General features: G+C 43.8%; 2 protein-coding genes, 1 long non-coding RNA gene and 1 other non-coding gene across 5 annotated transcripts in view; 2 read left to right on the top strand and 2 right to left on the bottom strand.

Annotated features, from left to right (window-relative positions):
* The window catches only part of LOC127526840 (uncharacterized), a 36,902-nt gene extending 19,821 nt beyond the window's left edge, over positions 1 to 17,081 (top strand). The window contains exon 2 of one of the 2 annotated variants that reach the window (XR_007934280.1): positions 16,717 to 17,081. This is a non-coding gene — a long non-coding RNA (uncharacterized LOC127526840). Of the gene's footprint in view, positions 1 to 16,697 lie in introns of both variants that reach the window. The other variant, XR_007934279.1, reaches the window with a different exon arrangement.
* The window catches only part of LOC127526605 (uncharacterized), a 120,001-nt gene that overhangs the window by 21,451 nt on the left and 73,302 nt on the right, over positions 1 to 25,248 (bottom strand). The gene's annotated exons all lie outside the window — the stretch shown is intronic.
* Positions 6,910 to 7,018, top strand: LOC114647462 (U6 spliceosomal RNA). The gene has a single exon (XR_003715524.1). It is a non-coding gene; the product is annotated as a U6 spliceosomal RNA (small nuclear RNA).
* The window catches only part of LOC127526839 (uncharacterized), an 81,855-nt gene continuing 71,840 nt past the window's right edge, over positions 15,234 to 25,248 (bottom strand). The window contains exons 2-3 of the mRNA XM_051923811.1: positions 16,170 to 16,776; positions 15,234 to 16,089 (exon numbers count right to left, since the gene is read on the bottom strand). Coding sequence (XP_051779771.1) covers positions 15,718 to 16,089; positions 16,170 to 16,466 — 669 coding nt within the window. The 5' untranslated portion in view covers positions 16,467 to 16,776 and the 3' untranslated portion in view covers positions 15,234 to 15,717. The remainder of the gene's footprint in view (positions 16,090 to 16,169; positions 16,777 to 25,248) is intronic.

Raw genomic sequence — 25,248 nt, 5'->3', positions numbered from 1 at the left:
GTATCCACTATGAAAATGAACAGTAACAATGCACGTGACATCCGTCTTGCAAAACTGTTAATTATAGATGAATGTACAATGGCATCCAGTCACTTACTCAACACCATTGATAAACTTCTACAGACGTTGATGAATAATAATATTCCCTTTGGGGGAAAGGTACTTTTATTAGGAGGAGATTTTAGACAGTGCTTAGCTATTGTTCCACATGCCATGCGCTCACCTAATGTTCAGTCCACCTTAAAATACGCGGACATTTGGCATTGCTTTCAAAAGATACAGTTAGTACAAAACATGCGATGTCCAGATTCAGAATATAACAATTGGTTATTACAACTGGGACATGGGACACTCACCAATACAGATGGACTTCACCCAGATATTATTACAATTCCTCAACCCTTTATCTGCGACGACTTAGTTACGGAGATATTTGGAACAACAATCTCATTAGACCAAATACCCCTTTTAACACAACGGACTATATTATGTCCAAAAGATATTAATGTTGATCACATAAAAAACCAAGTCATTGCATTACTTCCTGGAGAAGCACGGCTCTTTCTAAGCTCTGACAAAGTTGACTCTGATGACGACAATGACCATCTTAATTTCCCCTTACAATATTTGAACACTATTAACCCAGCCAGATTACCACAACACAATCTTAACCTTAATATCGGAACAATAATCATTCTATTAAGAAACCTTAACACTAAACAAGGTTTATGCAATTGTACACGTTTAGTCGTCAACACCTTGACACACAATGTTATTGAAGCAAAAGTTCTTACAGGATCACATGCTAACAATACTGTTCTGATTCCTAGAACTGACCTTACAAGTTCTGACCTAGAATTACCTTTTACACTTAAACGGCAACAGTTCCCCATTAAACCTACATTTGCCATGACCATCAACAAATCACGAGGACAAACCATATACAAGGTTGGCATCTACCTCTCTGAGCCCGTTTTGGGACATGGACAACTTTATGTAGCCTTCTCACGAGTTCGACGTTCATCTGACGTTATAGTTAATGTTATAAATGATCCATGCCAAGGAAAACTCATTCAAGGACAAGACACCATCGTTACTACTAATGTTGTGTACAAGGAAATATTCCAATAAATCTTTACACTGTGCCATGCAGTTTATTCTTTGCTTCCTGTATGCGTCATCTACACCTTCACACTATGCTATATCTCATACATACATCACGCTATTTGTAATTACCCAACACCAGGGGTTGGCGAGCGAACGGAGAAAAGGGAAATCAAGAGATTATTTACACTAAAGAAGAAATAAAACACAGTTTAAGTCTCCTATCAATATGCAAGGGCCTTGACCACTCACTCACCACACTACCATCTCGGTTAACGTGGGCCTAAAGGTTAGCTGGACTCCCAACCCTTTCAAAAGATGAACTCTTTTAAACTTTTCAACTTAAGGTCCATTACCGCCACCAACTGGATTGGTGTATGATGCAGAAAGGGGAAAACAAATGACTAGAAATACTGTACCTATATTTTCTAATTAAATGCTTTCTAATAACCGTATAGTTTTTAAATAACAAAATATGAATCAATTTAAACTCATCTCCATACCTTCAAATTATGCATTCCCAGGGATTTAAAATATTGAACTCTTAGTTTATACGTCACACACTCTAATAAAATATGCTGTACTATCTCTAATTGATTACACGCTCTGCATGCTCCAGACTGATGCTGTCCCATCTTGAATAATGTACCATTTCATCTAGTGTGCCCAATTCTAAGGTGTGTTAATATAATTTTTTCCCCTTCTTGTTTTGCCCCCTTTTCTCATGGATCCAACTCTGCTTTGTATTCTATAAACGTCTTCCCTTACCATCAGCGTCCTACATTTTTTGCCACATCTCATTGATTTTCTACCTCATCAGACTTGATTTCCGATTTACTAAATGTCACCTTTAAATCAATTAAAGGATGTTTAGTGTCTTTTTTTGCCAAATCATCAACTACCTCATTTCCTTTGACTCCTTTAATGTGCTGGGACCCATAAAAAAGTAACACACAGACCCATATTCTGCAACTGGTACACTGCTTGATTCACTTCCAGTAACAAGTTAGGCCTTGCTGAAGAATTACGCATTTTAATGATCTGTAAGACAGCAAAGGAATCAGAACAGATAAGTTCCCTGTTTGAACATAGTTCTTCTATCCATTATAGACCAAAAATAATGGCTATCTTTTCAGTTGTAAATACTGACAAATAATCAGACAGTCTTTTTTTAATATATACTTGTAATTCTGGGACACAAAAAGCTGATGTTATATTATCTTTGAATGCTTATGTAAACAATCTTAATATCACATAATAGTTCTGAGTAATATGTATTTACTATCATCTTTTCAGACATACCTTGACTATTTGCTTTTAACAGATCATTTATGCTAAAGTCTACTAATGTCATTGGAAAAAGTTATGTTGGTGTTACTGTGGGACCAATCTGAAAATTCATTAACCCCATGATTTCAGCCTGTGCTGAACCCACCTGCCCAAAACTAACAATACTTTTTATTTTATGGTGCTCCCAACAATCTCTTCTTAATACACTAATTACAGAGTGATCATTCTTATGCCCTTAAATATGTACCCAGTACATTAAAAGTAATTTAATCTGCAAAGGTTTAATGGCATTTATCACATCTTGTCTTGTATTGCAGTTAGGCGAGGATTTAACAGCACCACAACAGACTCTCAAAGACCGAATCTCTCTAATTTTACTTATATGACACTTCCAAGTCAATTTACTACACGTGTATGGACCTAAAAATGTAACTACTGACACCATTTCCAGCTGTTGACCATACACTCTTAAAGTTAGCTTAGGTCTTTTCACTCTCTTACTGAAACAACTCACTTGCTATTTTGCCACTGAAAGCTTAAACCCCCATTTATGTATCTTATTCTTCAACTTTATTTCTAATCACATTTTGTTAGCAATATATACAAAAATTCCTACTCTTAATCCAAAAAGCTCCATCATCAGCATACAATGATTTACCTGTATACTTCTACCTAATAAAAAACTCATAAAACTGTACATTCTACCAGTTCCAGAATTACACAACTTTAATAAAAGTCCTTCCATTAACAACATATCATATGCTTTTCCTATGTCAAAAAAACTGCTATTACAAATTCTTTATTTGCCTGAGCTTTTCTAATTTCATTTTCTAGTTTCAATACTGAGTCCATTATCATTCTACCCTTTCTAAAACCACTTTGGTAATTTGCCATTATTACCTTTTTTCAACTCGAGATACAAGTTAAACAATGATTAACCCTTCACTCCATTATCTTACTCATTATGTGCCGTTAATGAGTCTATACTGTAACTAGCCGGGTCTGACAGTGTTTTACCTCGTTTTAAAACCGGTATTACTACTGCTGTGTTCTGGGTAGAAGGCAGTTTACCTAATCTCTAAATGATATTACTTCAAGAGATTTCTCAGTAATGTTTTTGAGCATGTGATAGCAAATCTCATTTTTCCCCAGAGAAGTACGACTTATACTTATTACTGCATCTTTAAATTCATACAAAGAAAATTCAATATCTGTAATACTATCACTAAAATAGATAGTTTGTAATATTTCAGGATCACACTTCAAAGTTAAATTTCCTACATTATTTCACCTCATTACTTAAATTCTCCATGCCATGAACTTTAACAAAAGATTTATCTAATATATCAGCCTTCTCATCATCGGTAACATACTACTTGCCCTCACTAATCAGAATTGAATGTCTTATATCCTGTTTAATTCCTTCCATTGCTTTAATCCTATTCTATACGTCCCCTATTTTAATATCCCTCCTGATCTTATCACACTGTGTTCTCCAATACATTTTTTGCATTTTTTTTACAGGTTTTCTAACAACTGCCTGAGCCTTTTCATATTTACAGTGTGACATTTCTTAATTCTCCTAAAGATTTTGTTCCTTTCCTGGATTACCTCATAACAGTTTTCATTCCACCATGGACCAGCCTTTGTTCTCCTAGCACCCTGACTTTTAAGTATTGCTTCTAAAGCTGATTTATAAATAACACTGCATTTCTTTTCATTACAATTATCCACATTATCTTCTACAATTACTTTTTTTAACCCCTCTTCACATGTTTTATTAAATCTTTCTCAATTAGCTTTAGCAAAATTCCACCTATTTATACTACTTTATTTTTGTATAATTCTATCCCATATCTAAATATTATAAGATTATAATCATTCCCTAATGATGTGTCCTTCATAATCTTCTATCTACTAATTCCTGCCAAAGGTCACGGACATTCTCAGTTTGATTCTGTATATTAAACCTTGTTCTTGTTCCTCTATTAATACAAACCATATTACACATATCTATAAAAAACAACTTCAATCACTAAACCATTTTATCTGTCCTAACACTACTCCACAACGAGCTATTTGCATTAAAATCCCAACACCACACTATTCTTCAGTAATCAGAATTATATAATATATATAGATGTCAATAATTCAATAGACAATATCTCACAAGGATTGTAAAAGGTAACTACTATTACTTCTCCTTCAGTATCAAATAATTCTAAAACTACTGTTTCATATTTTTCATTTACATTCACCGCTCTATATCCCAAACTATGTCTTATAAAAGTAGCCACTCCGCCCCCTTTACCAGTTAATCTGTCATGTCTTGCTACTATACAATCATGCAAAGAAAAACTAAAGTGAAGTAACAGCCATTTCTCCTGAACACGTATAATATCTGTGGGAATAGCTCTATCAGATATAAACTTTTTAAACTCCTGACCATTCGCATAAGCTTCTAGCATTCCATTGCTCTATTTTAAACCCCATTATGTTCCTTCACTTTGAGAAATAGCCGATACCAGCCCACCCATCAAATTTCCATTTACAGTTTCACATGTAATGCCTGTTAAACCAAGAAATTTCTGCCACCTTGACAATAATTTTAATTTTTTCAGTATGACTCACTGTCTGAGATGTACAGTTTATCACATCTCCTATAAACATTACAAATTTCAACTTTTCAAATATTAAGGAGTGTTTCGTAACAGAACAATTATGTTTACGTACATCCATCGATTTCACATTCTGGTTCATCACTGACAGATGTTTTTTACACTACGACATATGACACTCATATGAAACCCATTTTAACTTTCTGAACCTCAGCAGCTCTCTTTAGTGCCTCACAACCTCTCTATGCTGCGCTACGTTCTCCCCGACAATCACAACATTTTGGTTTAACGTCTTTTTACATTCTTCATACTTAGGCTCATTTCCACATCTACTACATCTCAGTTTACTATGACATCTAAGTGACAGGGGGATACACATTCTTACATTATAGCTTAAGTACCCTAAACATACTCTTTCTGGTATTTTCATTTCGTCAAAATAAGATCAAAAAAGTAAAAGGGCTACCAATTTTAAGAAAAGGGGGGAAAACGGATAGTCTATCAATACTTCTTTATGTCCCGATAAATGGATTTTCATTTGTTCATTAATTAACTTTTGGGGAACTCGTTATTACTCCCTTACCACTTTTATCATCATATGTAGCGGGGCCACATAGTTAGTGTTAAATGTCAGTTCTGAGTGCGTCTCGTTTCATTGTCCCGTTTACTGTTTGTGTATCAGTTAATGCCGTCCCCCTGATGGAAGGAGACCACAGCCACAAACCTGGAAAACACCTGTTTACAATTAATCAATCACAGCCGTCACAGGATTATTTAGGCCAGCAGGAGGAGAAGGAAGAGGAGAGGAGGAGATTCCCACCGACCCCCAAGATAGATAGATAGATAGATAGATAGATAGATAGATAGATAGATAGATAGATAGATAGATAGATAGATAGATAGATAGATAGATATTTGGTGGTGTCTTGTTATTGCTGGGGTGGAGGGATATTTATATTTGTTTCTATTTTTTTCATGTCTTATTTTACTTAATACATTTAATCCGTTTAAATTTTACATCCTGTTTTGTGTACTTATCTTTTCACCGTCGATTGTGGGGGAAAAGTTTAATTGGTTAGAAGTACGGCTTGATAATTAGATTATTTCTCAGTAAATCATCCAAGCCACAGGTCTTGGGAGTGTAGCTGCCGGCTGGGTAAAAGGGGTCGGCCGTTACAATATCACAAAAAAGCGCTTCAATTCTTTAACCAACTAAAGCTCTCTCACATTGTTTACTACTTTTACTGAATACCAACATTTCACCTGTGGCTGTCCGAGCACTATCTATATCACCAAATGCAGATTTCACCTTTTTCTATAGTTTAACTGGATTGATGGAAGATTGGAAGACTCAAGTGTAACTAATACCTTAATCTCTTCCTTTCTTTTTAAGTGAAACTTGCCCTTTTTCACCATCGCTCAAAAGTACACCTGCATTATTTTTCTTTTCCTAGTTTTAACCGCTCTTCTATCTTTTCGCATCACGCTAGTTTCTCAGCCAATCTCCATTTCCGGTTTAAAATCAGGCTCCGCCTCACTACCCAACCCTCCACCAGCTCCCTAATGAGGCCGCCCGCGATGACGAGTTTGTCGTCTTCGGAATGCGAGCGCCTACTGGTTGCCTAAACTGAAAGTCGCATAATTTTTATATCCTCCCTAAAAGGATTATGAAAACGGGAATATTTTATCAGTTATCAAACGATACCCTTTAGCAAAGCTGGTAAATATCGATATCATATTATACTGCGGACGACAACATTTATGTGTTTTGTATTGAACAGGACAAAACATGAAGAAAACACTAATAGACTGTGTTGTATTTTTTTTATTCTACCCGAAAGCGTGAAATGTACTCAATGTTTGGGGTTAAATACTGTCCTATTCTAACATTATAAACGTTCTAGTTTCTGCTGCACATATACTAAAATTGGAATGACAACGAGAAGATTAGTATGACCCCTCGTGAAACTATGAAATAACTATACATAAAAATTAAACAATAATTTTTGCAATAAAAAAATAACTGTCAGTGCCATAACCTACATTTGATGCCCAAAATTTAAAAAGAAAATTGTGCGGAGGAGGCCTGCCAACATATAAAGTGCCAGTCATTTGCAAAGATTACAAAAAAAAAAAAGTAAAAACAGCTTGAAAAGGGAAGGAGGCCTCCCTTTCTGCCAACACACAGTGCCAGGCAGTTACACAGATTAACAAAATCTTAAGCAGGCCTGCTCGTGAAGAAAAAAAAAAACAATAAATGGGCCATGGTGGCACAGTGGGTAGCGCTGCTGCCTCGGAGTTAGGACACCTGGGTTCGCTTCCCGGGTCCTCTCTGCGTTGAGTTTGCATGTTCTCCCCGTGTCTGCGTAGGTTTCTTCCCACATTCCAAAGACATTCAAGTTAGGTGGATTGGCGATTCTAAATTGGCCCTAGTGTGTGCTTGGTGTGTGGGTGTGGTTGTGTGTGTCATGCGGTGGGTTGGCACCCTGCCCAGGATGGGTTCCTGCCTTGTGCCCTGTGTTGGCTGGGATTGGCTCCAGCAGACCCCCGTGACACTGTGTTTGGATTCAGCTGGATGGATGGATAAATGGGCCAATCTACAGATTAAATAAATAAAATTCCTTTAATGGCCAAAGAGCGGCACGATTTTTTTTTCTCCCTCTTATCCTCCAGCCACTCCTGGACAGTTTTGCCGGCTGAGGTGGAGCAAAAGGATTCCCCCCCAAAGCAGCTGTGGCAGAACTCCTTCATTTTAGGACGGCCAGAGCGCTGGCAAACATAGGCCTCCACCTTCTTCCTTTGTTTGGGGGGGGGGGGGGGGGGGGGGGGATACCTCGTTGTCGCGCCAGCTCGTCCGCCTCCTGCTTTGTCTTGCGCCGCCAGGCAGTGGTGCGGGGTACTGTCGGAGTCTGTGTCGGTACTGTGAAGGTCCTGTCGGTGGCGGTGGAAGCGGAGGAACGGCAGTGTCAGCCGGCGGGGGGAGTGGCTGGGTGGTGGGTGCTTCATGTGGCACCACCCACATGAACCACCATCTGTGGCGTAAGGGTGAACCGCTGGGCAGCAGTAATGCTGGATTACATCTGCATTCAGGAGAATGTCCTTACAAACCCGGTACTCCAGCTATTCCCCCTCAATCAGCGCACCCTGGCACAATGGTAAGTACACACTGGACAAGTGGGATCCACCATGCCCCTCTGCTCCCCCCCACCCTGACTTACTTTGCTTTCTGCCCCTGTAGGCACTACGCTCGCACCAGGGAGCTGGTACGGCGAGCTCTGGAGATGGCCGTGCCATTGCCAAGCAGCTCGTCCCTTGCTTCAGAGCCCATCCCTGCCGTACGCCTACGACCCACGGGCCCCGAGCAGACCACTGCACAAGATTTTCAATACGGTGACCCACCTGACCTGTCTAGTCAGGCGACACGGTGACCTCGGGGCCCCGTGGAAGTGACACCACTGATCCTTAAGCATGCCCCCGTGCCACATGAAGCACCTGCCACCCAGCCACTCCCCCCGCCGGCTGACACTGCCGCTCCTCCGCTTCCACCGCCACAGGCGGGACCTTCAGTGCCCCGCACCACTGCCTAGCGGCGCAAGGAAAAGCAGGAGGCGGAGGAGCTGGCGCAACAGCAAGGTATCCCTTGAAAGTGGAGGCCTTTGTTTGCCTGCGCTTTTTTTGTGTGTTCACGAGGAGGCCTGCTTAAGATTTTGTTAATCTGTGTAACTGCCTGGCACTTTATATGTTGTCAAGGAGGCCTCCTTCTTTTTTCAAGCTGTTTTTACTTTTTTTTTTTGCGCAATCTTTGCAAATGACTGGCAGTTTGTATGTTGGAAGGCCTCCTCCTCTCAATTTTCTTTTTTAATTTTGGGCTTCATCTGCAGGTTATGGCAGTTATTTTTTTTATTGCAAAAATTATTGTTTGATATGTATTTATTTATTGTTTGTATGTATGTATGTATATAGTCCCATGGATTGTTGTTTGATTTTTATTTATTGTATGTATACTTATTTCGTGTTATATTTATTGTATATAGTTATTTCATGTTATTTTTTTCTTGGATTGTTGATTTCTATTTATTATATGGATATATTTCATTTTATAAACCTTGTTGATTGGATCGTTGTGTCTGCCTTGATTCTGTCCCGCCACTGCTTTAAGGGCTCTCTGTTTACCTTTCCGCGACCACGTGGCTAATCGGCTCTGCGCCCGCCCCTTTCACCTTTTACGGACCTGGCTCTGCAGAGCAGGCAGCCTTCTTCCGCCACGAAGATCGGCTCACTTTGTCGGCCTCTACCGGACCCTTTTGTCCTGTGGGACTCTGGAGGCAGGTGATAGGTACCGGCAGGCCAAGCGGAATGCAGCTTCGGTGGTTGCGGAGGCAAAAACTCGGGCATGGGAGGAGTTTGGGGAGGCCACGGAGAATGACTTTCGGACGGCTTCGAGGAGATTCTGGTCTGGCATCTCAGGAGGGGGAAGCAGTGCAGTGTCAACACTGTATATGGTGGGGATGGTGCGCTGCTGACCTCGACTCGGGATGTTCTGGGTCGGTGGGGGGAGTACTTCGAAGACCTCCTCAATCCCACTAACATGCCTTCCAATGAGGAAGCAGAGCAGCATCTCTGGGACTGAGGTCACTGAGGTGGTCAAAAAACTCCTTTGTGGCAGGGCCCTGGGGGTGGATGAGATACGCCCGGAGTTCCTCAAGGCTCTGGCTGTTGTAGGACTGTCTTGGTTAAAACGTCACTGCAAATTCGCATGGACATCGGGGACAGTGCCTCTGAATTGGCAGACCGGGATGGTGGTCCCCCTCTTTAAGAAGGGGGACCGGAGGGTGTGTTCCAACTAAAAGGGGGACTGGAGGGTGTGTTCCAACTACAGAGGGATCACACTCCTCAGCCTCCCTGGAAAAGTCTATTCGGGGGTTCTGGAGAGGAGGGGCCATTGGATAGTTGAACCTCGGATTCAGGAGGAACAGTGTGGTTTTTGTCCTGGTCGCGGAACAGTGGACCAGCTCTACACCCTTAGCAGAGTCCTGGAGGGTGCATGGGACTTTGCCCAACCAGTCTACATGTGTTTTGTGGACTTGGAAAGGGCGTTCGACCGTGTCCCTCAGGGAATCCTGTGGGGGGTGCTCCGGGAGTATGGGGTACCGGACCCCCTGATAAGGGCTGTTTGGTCCCTGTACAACCGGTGTCAGAGCTTCGTCCGCATTGTCGGCAGTAAGTCGAACCCGTTTCCAGTGAGAGTTGGACTTAGCCAGGGCTGCACTTTGTCACTGATTCTGTTCTTTTATGGACAGAATTTCTAGGCGCAGCCAGGGTGTTGAGGGGGTCCGGTTTGGTGGACTCAGGATTGGGTCACTGCTTTCTGCAGATGATGTTGTCCCATTTGCTTCATCAGGCTATGATCTTCAGCTCTCTCTGGATTGGTTCGCAGCTGAGTGTGAAGCGGCTGGGATGGGAATCAGCACCTCCAAATCCGAGACCATGGTTCTCAGCCGGAAAAGGGTGGAGTGCCCTCTCAAGGTGGGAGGTGAGATCCTGCCCCAAATGGAGGAGTTCAATACCTTGAGGAGTTCAAGTATCTTGGGGTCTTGTTCACGAGTGAGGGAAGAATGGAGAGTGAGATCGACAGGCGGATCGGTGCGGCATCCGCAGTAATGCAGGCTCTGCATCAGTCTGTCCTGGTGAAAAAGGAGCTGAACTGCAAGGCAAGCTCTCAATTTACCAGTCGATCTATGTTCCTATCCTCACCTATGGTCATGAGCTGTGGGTAGTGACTGAAAGAACAAGATCGCGAATACAAGCGGCTGAAATGAGTTTCCTCCGCAGGGTGTCTGGGCTCTCCCTTAAAGATAGGGTGAGAAGCTCAGTCATCCGGGAGGGGCTCAGAGTAGAGCCGCTGCTCCCCCGCATTGAGAGGAGTCAGATGAGGTGGCTCGGGCATCTGATCAGGATGCCTCCTGGACGCCTCCCTGGTGAGGTGTTCCAGGCACGTCCAACCAGGAGGAGGCCCTGGGGAAGACCCAGGACATGCTGGAGGGACTATGTTTCCCGGCTGGCCTGGGAATGCCTCGGGATTCTCCCGGAAAAGCTAGAAGAAGTGGCCGGGGAGAGGGAAGTCTGGGCATCTCTGCTCAAGCTGCTGCCCCCGCGACCCGACCTTGGATAAGTGGAAGAGGATGGATGGATGTATGGCCTAGGAAAGGAAATGATAAGAGAAAGCCCAAAAATGGAAGAAGGAACATCTGCCCGGCCGAGGCCAATAAAAATAAGCAAAACAGAAAATAAAGATGAACAATAGGACAGTAAAAATACCGGAGGCCAGCTGCAGGGGGAAGTCAGGAGATAATAATGGTTTCCAAGAGAACTAGAGGTACCGGCTGGACAGGGGCAGAGGGGAGTCAGAGAAAACAGCAAATGAGCTAATTTGAGCAAGGTCGGAGTGATAAGAAATTATTATATAAGTCTGGATTCCTTAACTGTTCGGGGCTCAGTCCGATTTGGCCAAATTGGGTTGAGTCCGTGTTGTTGTTTTATTGCAATAAAACCATATACTCTGTTTGCCTATCCTATATCTCCTGATAGCCTTCATTTCAGGTAAAAGCCTCCGCAACTTTTGCCACGACATTAGCTGGTCAATTTAGTGGGCCTCCCTTGAAATGACATTACCAGCCCAACACACCAGTGTAGAAAATCGCACTGGCCATCACAAAGTCATAGAAGATGTGAAGAATGTAACTTCCCACATTAAAAGAACACAGTCTCCTATAAAAAAATGTCCTGCTCTGCCCTTTCTTACGTATTTGTTCTGTATTCCAAAACCAGTCCAACCTGTATTTGATGCGGACACTAAGTGGTAGCTCTGAGGCTAAGGATCTGTGCTGGTATCCAGAAGGTTGCCGGTTCGAATCCCTGTCACTGCCAAGAGAGATCCTACTCTGCTGGGCCCTTGAGCAAGATCCTTAACCTGTAATTGCTCCAGGGGTGCTGTAAAATGGCTGACCCTACGCTCTGACCCCAAGGGGTATACGAAAGCTAACAAATTCCTAATACAAGAAATTGTATAAGGTGAAACAAAGAACAAAAAAAAAAAAAAGTACTTGTAGGAGAGGACCATCTCTACATCCACTCCTTGAATACTGACCAGACATAGAGGCTCCTTGGTGCAGCGAAAGTCAATAACCAGTTCCTTGTTTTTTGCTGATGTTAAGGCGCAATTTGCTTTGCACCAAGAACCAAATTTCTCAACCTGACTCCAATACGCTGTCAATACACCGCAAAAGTGCAGAATCTTCCATCCATCCATTATCCAACTCGCTATATCCTAACACAGGGTCACAGTGGTCTGCTGGAGCCAATCCCAGCCAACAAAGGGTGCAAGGCAGGAACAAATCCCCGGGCAGGGTGCCAGCCCACCGCAGGGTACATACACCAAGCACACACTAGGGACAATTTAGGATCGCCAATGCACCTAACCTGCATGTCTTTGGACTGTGGGAGGAAACCGGAGCACCCGGAGGAAACCCACACAGACAAAGGGAGAACATGCAAACTTTTCTCGCAAAGTCAGCCGATCTTCGTGGTGGAAGAAGGCCGCCCACGGGGCAGAGCTGGGTCCGTAAAAGGTGAAATGGGTGGACGCATAGCCGATTAGCCATGTGGTCGTGGGAAGGTAAACAGAGAGCCCTTAAAGTGGCGGCGGGACAGAAGCAGGCAGGCAGGCAGGCAGACACACATAACGATTCAATCAACAAGGTTTATGAAAAAATAACATGAAATAATTATATACATACATACATACATACATAACAATAAATAAAAATCAAAACAATTGTTGCAATTAAAAAATAACTGTCAGTGCCATCATAACCTGCATTTGAAGCCCAAAATTAAAAATGAAAATTGAGCGGAGGAGGCCTGCCAACATACAAAGTGCCAGTCATTTGCAAAGATTGCAAAAAAAAAAAAAAGTAAAAACAGCTTGAAAAAGGAAGAAGGCTTCCCTTTCTGCCAACACACAAAGTGCCAGGCAGTTATACAGATTAACAAAATCTTAAGCAGGCCTGCTCGTGAACAAAAAAAAAAAAAAAAGAAAAAAAAAACCAATGTATGGGCCCATCTACAGAAATAAATAAATAAAAATAAAAATCCTTTAATGGCCATCCCCGCCGGCACAATTTTGTTTTTCCCTCTTCTTTTCCTCCAGCCACTCCTGCACAGTTTTGCCGGCTGAGGTGGAGCAAAAGGATTCCCCCCCAAAGCAGCTGTGGCCGAACTCCTTCATTTTGCCACAGTGCTGGCAAACATAGGCCTCCACCTTCTTCCTTTGTTTGGGGGGGATACCTTGTTGTTGTGCCAGTTTGTCCGCGTCCTGCTTTTTCTTGCGCCGCCAGGCAGTGGTGCAGGGTACTGAAGGTCCTGCCGGTGGCGGTGGAAGCTGAGGAACAGCAGTGTCAGCCGGCGGGAAGAGTGGCTGGGTGGCGGGTGCTTCATGTGGCACGGGGGGGTTCCCGACGATGGGTGGTGCCACATCCACGGGGCCCCGAGGTCGCTGTGTCGCCTGACCGGACAGGTCAGTTGGGTCACGAAACTCCAACTGTTGCGCAGCGGACTGCTCAGGGCCCGTGGGCCGTGGGTGTACGGCAGGGGTGGACTCTGAAGCAAGGGCCGAGCTGCTTGGCAATGGCACAGTCATATCCAGAGCCCGCCGTGTCAGCTCCCTGGTGCGAGCATAGTGCCTACAGGGACACAAAGCAAAGGAAATCAGGGTGTAAGAGAGGAGAGGGGCATGGTGGATCCCACTTGTCCAGTGTATACTTACCATTGTGCCAGGGTGCGCTGACTGAGGGGGAATAACTGGATGCGTGTCTGGGCCACGAGTACCGGGTTTGTAAGGACATTCTCCTGAATGCAGATGTAATCGCGCATTACTTCTGCCCAGCGGTTCACCCTCACGCCACAGATGGTGGTTCCTTCGGGGTGAATCCTGGACAGCTCTATACACACGGCCTCCACAAGGCGGCTGATGTTTGGCATCTGTGCGGCTTGGCCGCCTTGGCCAACCATGCACCTACAAAATTTGGGGGGTGGGTTTGGGAGAGAGGGAGGAAAGAGAGAGAGAGAAAAAGAGAGAGTCCTGCCATCGATATCTGTTCAAATGGAAAGAGGCCACGCCAAAGAGGTTGAGCACCTACCGTTGCAAGCTCTTCACTCCCGGTGTGACACTGGTCTGCGAGTGCTTGAGTCGAAACCTCCCCTTCACCAGTCTTTCCTGGTGGAGAAGCGGGAAGCGAACTGGGGCCTTGTCACCCTCCGGCAATCGTTCCCAGAGGGCGACGATCTCCGCCACTTGCTGCTGCGTCACGTAGGCATGGTGACGTAGCTGCAAGAGACTGAAGGCCAGGTTGACCACGTGCTCATAACATGGGCCAGTGTCAGGTCCAAAGATATTCTGTTGGAGGAAGAGAGCGAAAGTGAGAAAGGGGAGTACTCATCAGATATTCCATAGGTATATCATGACTCATAGGGAGAGACTTACCGGCTTGTGGGACACCCTTTGAATGGCATTATCTCCAAGGGAGGTCTCCTGGTCGGCTGGCCCAGACTGTGAGGTGCAGATGGCAGGGCGCGACTGGGACATGACAGACGAAAACAATTCAGAAGTTTGCGGGGCAAAGTCCTCCTCTAGGCCAAAGAGGGTGTTGTCCAGATGTTTCTCTACCGACCCCTCATCCTCTTGGAAGCCCTCGTTGACACTGTCATTGTTGTTGTCGTCTGTATTGGTCCCATCCGGAGTGTTGGGATCCCTGCCCATCACTTCCTCCAGCACTCGACCGGTCTGTGAAAACAGGTACTGGATGCCAATGAGCTCACCTGTAAAAAAGAGGGAACTGGTTTAAAATGAAAAGGTGGGAGGAAGGGAGAGAGAGAGAGAGACAGACAGACAGACAGACAAGACAAGACAAGGGCTGGACTCCTGCCTCACCAGTGTACTTCGCAGGCCGGGTGTAATCCTCAACCAGCTTTATGTGATACAGAAATTCACTCAGCTCATTGACGGAGTGCTGGAGTTGGCCATTGTAGCAGACAACATCACGGTCTGCTGCCCCCACTGCTTGTGCCGCACGGTCCTCGTTCCACCGCGCCAGACCTTCCAGGAGATAGGCCTGAAAGTGGGCCGCACTGGCTGAAGTGCCTGAAAGACAAGGTGAGGAGACAGAGAGAAATATACAATGTCACCCACTCCCTCGCACAACACAGGTCACAAAGAACAGGATTCTGGGCACCCTTACCAGGTATGAAGCGGTCCAGATGCAGGTGGAACGACTCCAACGAAGTTGTACCTCGCGCACACCTGAACACTGGTAGCGTGATCCCCCCTTTGACCAGCCGCCCGGTCTGCATGTACAGGTGCACGCCGGGTGGGTCCTGGATGCAGTGGAGGTGGCGCCTCCGAGTCTTCCAAATGTCCTGGATCTTGTCGCGGTCCAAAAGCGGGACACCCATGGTGTCAGTGGCATCCCCAAAGGCCTCCAGCATCTCGTCAATGAGCCGACCGGTCTCCTCTGCACCACGCGTGCGGCGGCGGCAGTGGCGGGCCAGCTCCTTTAACGGGATATTTCCGTAGCCGGAGCCTCGGGGACCCTTCCCCACCTCACCAGCCTTGGCCTGTCGCAGCTGGGCGACGTCTCCCTGGTCCCACTCAAAAATACAGAATGAGAGACGTGCCATGAAGAGGCTGTATAGTGGGTGGCTCTCCGTGGTGACACCCGCCGCAAAGCGTCGCATCAGGTGCCACACATCGAGCCGCACCACTAGCTGATCCCACTGGTGGAATAAGAGGGGACACCTTGGATGGTCCCCCGTGGGAACAGCAGTCTCGGTTCACATATAGGACCAGAGGCGGGGACACACTGGCATCACGGTATCGCTGCATCAGCCCGGTGGCCATGGGGTGCAGGCCAGCGCCCTTGGCTGCAGTGAGGACGCTGATCAAGATCTGGCCGTGCTCATTCTCCACGTTAGTCACCCAGGCTGCCGTACCTGCCGCGGCACCAGCAAGTTTCTTGGTCACCTGAACGATGAAAGGGAGAGTGATGGTAAGCTGGAAAGAAAGAAGGAAAGAAGGAAGGAGGGGATGGCGATATTGCTAACCTTCTTGGTTGAGTCCATTTTTAAGATTGAGCCAAAGATGGAGGTGATCCGGGCCTTGGTCTCTTCAAGCCTCAAAGCCACCTCCCTGGCGTAGACGGACAGCAACCACTTTGCACTGGGCACAGGGGTCATCCGTGGTGGTAGAGGCGGAGTTGCAAATGGCTCGGCACCCGATGTGATAAACTTGGCAAACGCAAACAGGTAACTTTTGGACTGCAAGATCCAGGACCTGGTGTGCTCCTCAAGTAGATATCTGCGTAGCCGGTTGGCCCCGTTGCCCAGCGTGCGGTCACGCATCTGCCCAATGAGCTTTTTGTCACAGGATAACCTGTGTTAGAGAGAACAGAGATGTTAGGACTGACCGTGTGTGCCTGTCTAGCTGTGGAGAGTTGACCCAGCATTCGGAGACTCCTTGTCTGACCTGTAAGTCAGGATAGCTGGAAACTCATCCCGGTGGACGGGGTGCAGCTGATCCAAGACATCCTGTGACCAGCCCGCCACCTTCTTCCTGCAGCGCCGGCACTCCAGGTACTCTGTGGCCATAAAGTACCATCCGTCTGTGTCCAGGACCCTCCGGACGGTCCTGTAGAGTCCGGCTCCCGACAACCTGTGGCTGCACGCTGTGCACGAGAGCTTGTAGCCCCACATGCGGTAGGGCATCCACAGGAAGAACGGGCGCTGAAAAAAAGTGTCGGGCGATGTCGGGGGCTGGAGGTGCACGTTGGGGGGGCCGGGAGGAAACCACCAAAGGCGAAGGTTGGAGGTCAGCATAGGCTTTCCGTCCTTGCCCCTGGTGAAAAGGACCTGGCTTACCCACACATGCTGTTCTTTAGGTAGCGATGTCCTCCAGCCCTCGGGCAAAAGTAGCTGTGAGTGAGTGAGAGAGAGAGAGAGAGAGAGCAAGGGAGAGAGGGAGAGAGAGAGACACCATGAGCAAGCGAAAAACAAACAAAAATAATCAGACCGGGCCTGTTCCTTTCTCTGCAATGCAATTCAAAGAAACACATCCTTTTAACTCACCTCTTGCGTGGCTATAGACAGCGTTTGCAAAGTCTGCTTTACCGGATCAGCCATTGGTTGGGAGCGATGGGATAGCAAGGGCCCTCCACTGGTTGCAGACTGGGACGTAGATGCTGGGGAAGGTTGTTTACAAATTCAAACAAATAACAGGTTAAACAGAAGAAGTGAAGAAGCCACCACCAGTTTCCATGGGAGGCTGTCAGTTACCAGCCTCCAACTCCATGCTAGCCGACAGTAGAGCGTCATCGGGAATCTCGAAGACGGAGGCTGCTGCAGAGAGAGAGGCGGGGGGGCAACAGTGGTGGTTTGGGGAAGGTAGGAGGTTGCTGCTGCCTTCGCCTCATATCTCCACCGCACATACAGCTGGAGCACATGCATCTTGGTCCCGACTTTGGTGGTCTGGCGCCGGAGCCATTTGATGTAACTGCGTTGGGTACAAAACCGGTAACTTGTGAACAAATGGAAGCAGGGTCCCAGTACCTTGCTGTGCCTGTCCCCTCAGATCCCACCCAAAAGTATGTCACCTCTTGGCCTCCCGATGTTCTGCATCGTAAAGGGCCTGAAATGTCAGGTGTGCATGTTTGCCGAAGCCGACGAGCCTCTTGCCCTCGTCCAGGGTCCTGGCTGACCCGTCTCTCTCCCGTCGATGACGGATGGACGTCTTCACGTCGGGAAAGAGCCAGGCATAGGACTCCAGGGAGTTCTTATTGCTCACCAGCGGGCTATCCAACACCTGCCCATCTTCGCGCTCCCTCTGGTGGGTTGCCAACACCATGACAGCATAGCCGAGGTCATGGGTCAGAAACCATTTAAAAGTATGACCCCGGTACTATCCAAACAGGAGCTCGCTTGTGCACCAGCTTGGAGTCCCCGGGGTCACCACCTGCTGCCCCCACACGTTTCCTGGCCTGCTCCCTGACCATCTCGTCCGACTTTACCCTGAACAGCACAGAGCCACTCGGGCTGTATGCCTTGGTGACCTGGATCGCTTCGGCAGAGGCCTTGAGGGTCAGTTCGCTGGAGGTCTCGTGGCGGAACTGTGGCACAGGGTTCAAGGTGGATAAATTAGATAAAGCAAGAGAAAGTTACAGTTCCATTCCAAAGTTTTACAACACCCGTTTTTCTTCAAATTTAACCAGCTGGAATGCAACGAGCGACCTGAAACAGATCTGCAGGAAACTGGCAGACATTTACATTTAAAGTTTAGGTTACCAAAAACTAAAATTAAAAGAAATTTCAGAATATTACAAATTGGCCTTCAAGGAACAACTAATAGGTTACAACCTCCATATAGTCTGCACCAAGCGACGTGAGCTCCAACAGAGATCAAGAGTAACTGAGCATGCAAAAAGAAAAAAAGGGAACAACAGGATGATAAACTGCCACCTTTGAACAAATTCTATAGGCACCAAGCCCGATATTCCAGTTTTTTTTTTTTTTTAATTAACCTTTGTGTTACTTAATCTATAAATACTTATATGGGTCTATTAAAACAAAGCAATCAACCATTGCATCAATTAAAAAAAGAAACCTTTGTTTAAGAGGAGCATTGCTACTACAAACAAGGACTCACGTAGTAACACTAGTGGCAGTCATGGTAAGTGATAAGAGAAACAGTTAATTCTGAAAGAGTAAGGGGACATAGACACTAAATAAATACACAAATAAATACATAAATAAATAAATAAATAATACTAGTACTGACTTTTTTAAGGCCTTTAATAATATTACAACTACCCTGTTAGACTGCAATTTGCTATTATTAGCATTATTATTATTTATTATTAACAAACATAATTATAATGCAATTCTGTCCAGACTATTTACAGATATTTATATTACTGAAACCTGATTGCTAAAAAGAAACAAAAATTAATATGTACAAAACAAATAAATTCTCATTAGATTAAACTACGTGTTTTATTTCATTTCACTATAATCCTTGTGTATTAATATTAGCAGCAATAGTACCATATTAGTAGTACCAGCGGGTCCACTTTAAGATAAAACTTTTAGGCGGGGAGGCGGGTCTTTCGCAACAGAAAACGGAACGCATTTCGTTTCAGCCAATCAAAATTTACAAATATATCGGCACAAGAAAGCTTCGACCATTTAGAAGACACACGTTTACGCGGCGAGCCAATCCCTTGCACAGGGCTGCTTGTCAATCAACCGAGATAACGCCACAAAATCGGAACCGAAGATTGGGACTCAGATAGCGGGCAAGGATGATACGCAAATTTGTGAAGCGTTCCTAATTTTTTCGTTGTAATATTAATCATTTTAATCAGATTTAACAAAATCCGAGGCGAAAACTCGTTTTCTGGAATGAAAACACTACATGGTCGCCATCTTGGCCATGTGATAGGGAGACGACCGTCATCCTTAGCGCTGACATCACGTGCTGCTGAAGAACCCATTGCTACCTCGCGTTTTCTGAAACCTACCTCGACACGTTAGTATCGACCATTGATATATACAGATAGACGCCGCATTCACAGTATTGCCCAGTCGACACGATACGTCAGCGCGTCCGCCATATTGCCATTGGCAAAAGTGCCATTTAAACTAATACAGGTAGACGTGAAAAAGCGGGTTTTCTGATAAAAAAAAACAATAACGTTTAAAACAGTATCGTTTACATACAACAGATTTTGGCGAATCGTTTAAATGCAATTATTTCCATCCATTTATACACTAATAATGGCAACTATTAAATAATAATAATTATTATTCTTAAATAATTCCTCCCATATTAGTAACATTTCTCGGACTGCTTTCTTCCATCTCCGAAACATTTCTTGACTTTGTCCTGTTCTTATGCAACACAGTACTGAAGTAGGCCTATTGGTTAATGTCCAAGTCACCTCACGTATAGATTACTGTAATGCTATTCTATCTGCCATCGCTTACAGCTTCTTGAAAATTCTGCTGCCAGGATAATAACCTGCTGTTCTAAATCCACTGAACATATACACTCCTCTCGCTCACTCAGATCCTCATCTGCAGCTCTACTTTCTGTACCGCACATCAAACTCTGTGCTCTGGGAGCTCGAGCGTCTCTCATAGTGCTCCTCAACTCGGGAATTCTCTTCCTTCACATATACGTCAGCTCGATTCAATAACACATTTTAAAACTGCCGTCAAAACTTATCTTTTCAAACTGGCATACCAATTGTGAATTTTGCACTGTTACTGCCAGTTATCTTTGTTTGTCTTTCTTTTAACAGTGAAATGATACACTCAATGACAAAAATAAACAACTTTACTGTATACAAATTGGCTTAATAATGTCTGAAAACATTTCACTCATTCCTCTCTCGATCTCTCTCTCTCACATACACACACGCACACACAATGTGGTTACTTAAATATATACAGGATAGGATCTAAAATCCATGAAACAGAACTGTCTTACATAGCTTTTTCCGTGTGTTGCCGCTCTGTAATTTGAGAGTATTCAGTCTGGGAGGCAATATGGTGCAGCCTTAGTTTGTGGAAGACAGACACAACTAAAGACAGGAACATAAAATGATGGTTGTCCATTTCAAACTGTGTTTCCTCAATGAGCTCCTTGAGAAAAAACACATCATCTGAACCAATCTCAGCCCACTGACAGCTTGCCCTAATGTCGACTGTCGGATAACACGCTCAGCTACTTTGACCACCTTGACTGTACCCTCAGAAGGAATCATCAAACCTCCTTTGTTTTTTATTGTGAGCAAGTGGTAGCTTTGATCATGTGATGCCGGTACAGCATCTGTTACCAAACTAGCACGGCACACATCACAGGACAGCTTTCTCAAAATCCTGTCTAAGGGCTACCTCCCACTGCTTCCTGAGGCGGATTTCTTTGGGAAACCTTCAAAGCTTGAGAAATGTTAACAACTAAGAACAATCTACATAGTTAGTGACTAAATACGTTTAGCTAAAACGTTGTTTGGGGGCTCACTTGAGCACATAAATGCATAGCTTTGCTAGGTTAGCTTGGCGTAGCTAAAAATTAAGATTATAAAACGGGATTTCCTAATGACCAGATATAACCAAAACAATTATTCAGCTTTACCTATGAAATGTAATCCCCCGGGATCTGGTGTGGAGCGTACAGCGGTTTGCACAATCCCACGCAGCACATGCGTGAGGCGTCTTTATCCATTACTTCACTCCACAGCAGTGCCACTCGCGACGTTGGGCCATCACTTGTTTATTCCACCCCTTCATAGTAGACTTGCCGATCTGGTGCACCCAGAGAGTAGCTGCTTGTGAATACAGGAACAGTGGCATTTCTAAAAATTAAAGCTGCTATTGCGATCGTCTGCATGTGTCCTTTTAATACAAGTTAAAAAAAGCAGTGCCTAACAACCAAGGCGTTGTTAGAAAAAGGTCATCGTTGCAGACATGGCAATATCAGTGCGCAGGTGGCAGAGTATGTAGCTTTTGCTGTTTATATTCATTCGTTCATATAATTTTTCACCGAGTTTAAATAGTAACGCTAACGAAATGGGATGAGGGGGCATCTTACAACATGGCGACGATACACACCTTCTCTAACGATCGTCCAACGCGTTGGTTTTAAATCCCTTTCAAATAGCAACTTTTAATGGAATTGTTGCGCTTTTTTGCTGCAAAACACATTTTTACCTACAACATTTAACTTTGAGCGAGATTTGTGCACTGAGATTCCAGCAAAGAGCCCAGCATCAAAAAAGAATAAAGGGGCACCTTCTTTGAGTGAGTTATAAGCAAATGTTATAAGTGCCGTAACATTGTAAAATGATGAAAGATCTGATGAGTTGGAACAAATGATTTAAAAAAAATTACAAATTGCGGAAATAAACACATTTCGGAATTTTGCATTTCACAAAATTGAGAGTTTAAAGAACGATAATAACATCATCCAAATGGAACGTGACGAGTTAGACCAAACTGAAAATAAGCTTAATGACAGACTGTCTGATGCTGAACATTATAAGAGAAGATGGTGCTTGTGGTTGTATGGCTTATCTGAACAGGACAGTGAGGATGTTAAATACTGACTACTAGAAATTAGGGGCGGTATGACCAAAATTCTATATCACGGTATTTTTCAAATTATACCAGTTTCGCAGTATTCAACAGCATTTTTTTCCCCATGCATGAGTGGATGTTAACCACATTTTCCACTGCAATTACTGCAGTAGACTGGTTAAGAATGACCTATTCCACTGTCATGAGAATTGTACATTGTACAAAAAAACATTTTAATATGCACACAAGTATTAATACAGGTTTGCATGGCCCCATAAAGTGATATTTTTCAAGGGGGGTGGCACTAATGAAGAGAAGGATTCACATTGCATTACAGTTGCAGTCAAAATATAGAACCATTTTATTGAACAAATTTTGTAAACAACTTAAATTATAATTTTGACAACATATTTTCAACCATCCAAAGAGGCATTTAGACTTAGTAAAATATCCAGAGGTGCTGGTCAAAAGTTGTGTTGCACTGAACATGTCTTAGAAAAGGAATAAATAGTAAGTATTTTTTGTAAACCAACTACACTTTCTGTTAATGTTAACAATCTCTGTCCACTGACATGTTAGCTACATGGATTGTAATGGTGTTGGTTATCTTGATCCACCGCTTGCTTTTTTTGTCGTAGGCAGTCCTCTAGCAAATGCATCTAAAAGTGATGTTTGACTCGAGTGTCCTCTAGCTTTTTCAGTTTTACCTGAGGACATGGAGGGTGCCAATCTTAGTTCCATACATTCATGGTACTCCAAAGTATGTTTGTGGCTAAGGTGGTGCAGCACATTGCTCGTGTTACTGCCTCCAATGACAACTTTAGCTCCAAAGCATTTGCAATAAATAGTTGTATGGTCCACATCCGACCTTTTAAAACCAAAATCTCCAGACAACAGACACGGCTCTTTTTTTCGGCAAAAGTTCTTCTTTATCGTCTGCTACAGCTTCAGTTTCAGAAAGTTCTCTGTCAATTTTCACCGCTCAATACCTCCACTAACGCATGTACTCCGTTGCATGCGTGTTTAGCGGTGTAGCAGTGAAAAAAGTGCCCCCCTTAAACAGTTTCCCACTGCGCCATGTTCCGAACGTTGTTTAGGCTATTTAAACCGGTATTGCGGTATAAGAAAAATCCATATCATAACAAAAATAAAAACGGTTTTCAGTATGAACCGGTATACCTCCCAGCACTACTAGAAATTTGTATGCATTTGTCTCCTGAGGCAGGTGAAAGCGCCAGACTTGCTGTGCATGTAGCTAACGGATTGGATTGCCAAGAAGGTTCCAGAACATGACCTGTTATTGTTTTGTTTGCATTTCACTGGCTGCAGGACTTAATTTGGATGAAAGTCCAAAACAGTGGCTACTTAATGGATAGAAGGCTGCGATTTGAAGAGGACCTTAGAGAAATGGAGAAAGAAAGAAGATCACTGTTCTGGCATCAAATGTAACCAGCTTGGAAAGAGGGTACACAGAGGGGGTTAGAGCATTGTACTGTACTGTTTTCTGTGACAGTGTCGCACAGACAAGAACAGGGGTTAGGGACAGTGTTATCGGAGAGAAGTGCATGCTCACAGGCCAGTGTTTTGGTTCTGTGGGCCAGTTGCCTTGCCTTACATTACAGATTACTAAGATGCCTTCACACACTCCATAGCACGCCGGGGAAAAGATCAGTACGGGCCCCCTAATCATACAGGACCATCATTACAGTAGTCAGGGGCATAAAGTACTCTTTCAATTATAGCACTTCTTTTTTTCTTTTTTTGAATTTGAAGAGCATTACACCACAGTATGTAAGGTTTAAATTACGTATAAGCAACAACGAAATGTTGATGTTAGTTTTGTATGGCAGTTAGTAAAACTTGTAATTTTTTGCCCAAAAACTTTCTTTTTTGCCCCTTGAGGGGCCATGTGGGACACTATTGCAACAATTTCTCTTCCCTTTAAAAGTATTTTTTCTCTGAGTAAAGGTGTGTGTTTAAATTTTGCAGCTTGTTGGGGTCACAGAGCAGCTACAGGGATTTGAGCATTGAGTACACTTTACTGTACTGGTACATCTGACTCTCATGGGCCAATGCCGCTTACCCCTCTTTAACTTTTAAAATTGTAGCCAGAAAATGTAAACCGTATTTTGCAATATTGTCATTGTTGGATTTATCTGTTTTTATATTCTATTCTTCTAGATCACAATTCACATCTTGCGCAGATATGAGGGGCTTTGCCCATACGAAGCAGAACCTGCACTAATCTCCAGGGATGTCATAATGTAAAAAGCATTTGAACATTGCAGAAGTTTATTCTGAATAATTCTTTTTTGTATTGTTTTGTTTTTAAAATAAAAGCATTGACAAAAGTAAAACAAGTTGGTGTGGTGTTTACTTCATCATTCTTGACATTAGTGTGTGTACATATGGTGGTGAGATGCAGGAGATAATAGAATTTTAAGGAGTTCATAACCTTGCGGTGACCCTAGTGACAAAGTCAGAAAATTACATTTGTAAATGCTTAGTATGTTCTTCATAATGTTAGTTCTGTAATGACATCAGAGGCTATCACAGCTATAAACAGCGATTTTCAGTAAAGTTGTTTCAGTATTGGGTATTAATGAGTCAATTAATTACTGTACTTTATAAATGTCAGACTGCTGGACATTATTTAAGAAATCAATGACAGGAACACAATATGATTTTTAACATGGTTTGCTTTAATATTAACTTGCAGAGTTTTGAAGCTAGATATCAGTTTAAACATTTTCATGCTCATGATACACATCCTTTTAAAGTGTTTTAGCATAAAATGGCATAAAGCATCAAGAACCAAAAGAGGCAGATATGTCACGCACATCTCAGATTAAATGATTTCTTCAGGCCAAACAATACAGCTGTTAATATGTACTGCTATTTTAAATGTACTGTTATGATATAGTGGAAATACTGTAATTCAAACAAGGCCGCAGAAGTCCTGCTCTCTAGCATCTACTTGGTCTCTTATACTGTTTGTCTATTGTTCTTTGTGTAAAGTAAGACTTTCTGACATTGGTGCAGAATCTACCCT

Source organism: Erpetoichthys calabaricus, chromosome 2, assembly GCF_900747795.2.
Source record: "Erpetoichthys calabaricus chromosome 2, fErpCal1.3, whole genome shotgun sequence".
NCBI classification, from domain to species: domain Eukaryota; kingdom Metazoa; phylum Chordata; class Cladistia; order Polypteriformes; family Polypteridae; genus Erpetoichthys; species Erpetoichthys calabaricus.
The sequence above is the reverse complement of the archived record's forward strand: the minus strand, read 5'-3'. Positions and strand labels throughout refer to the sequence as shown.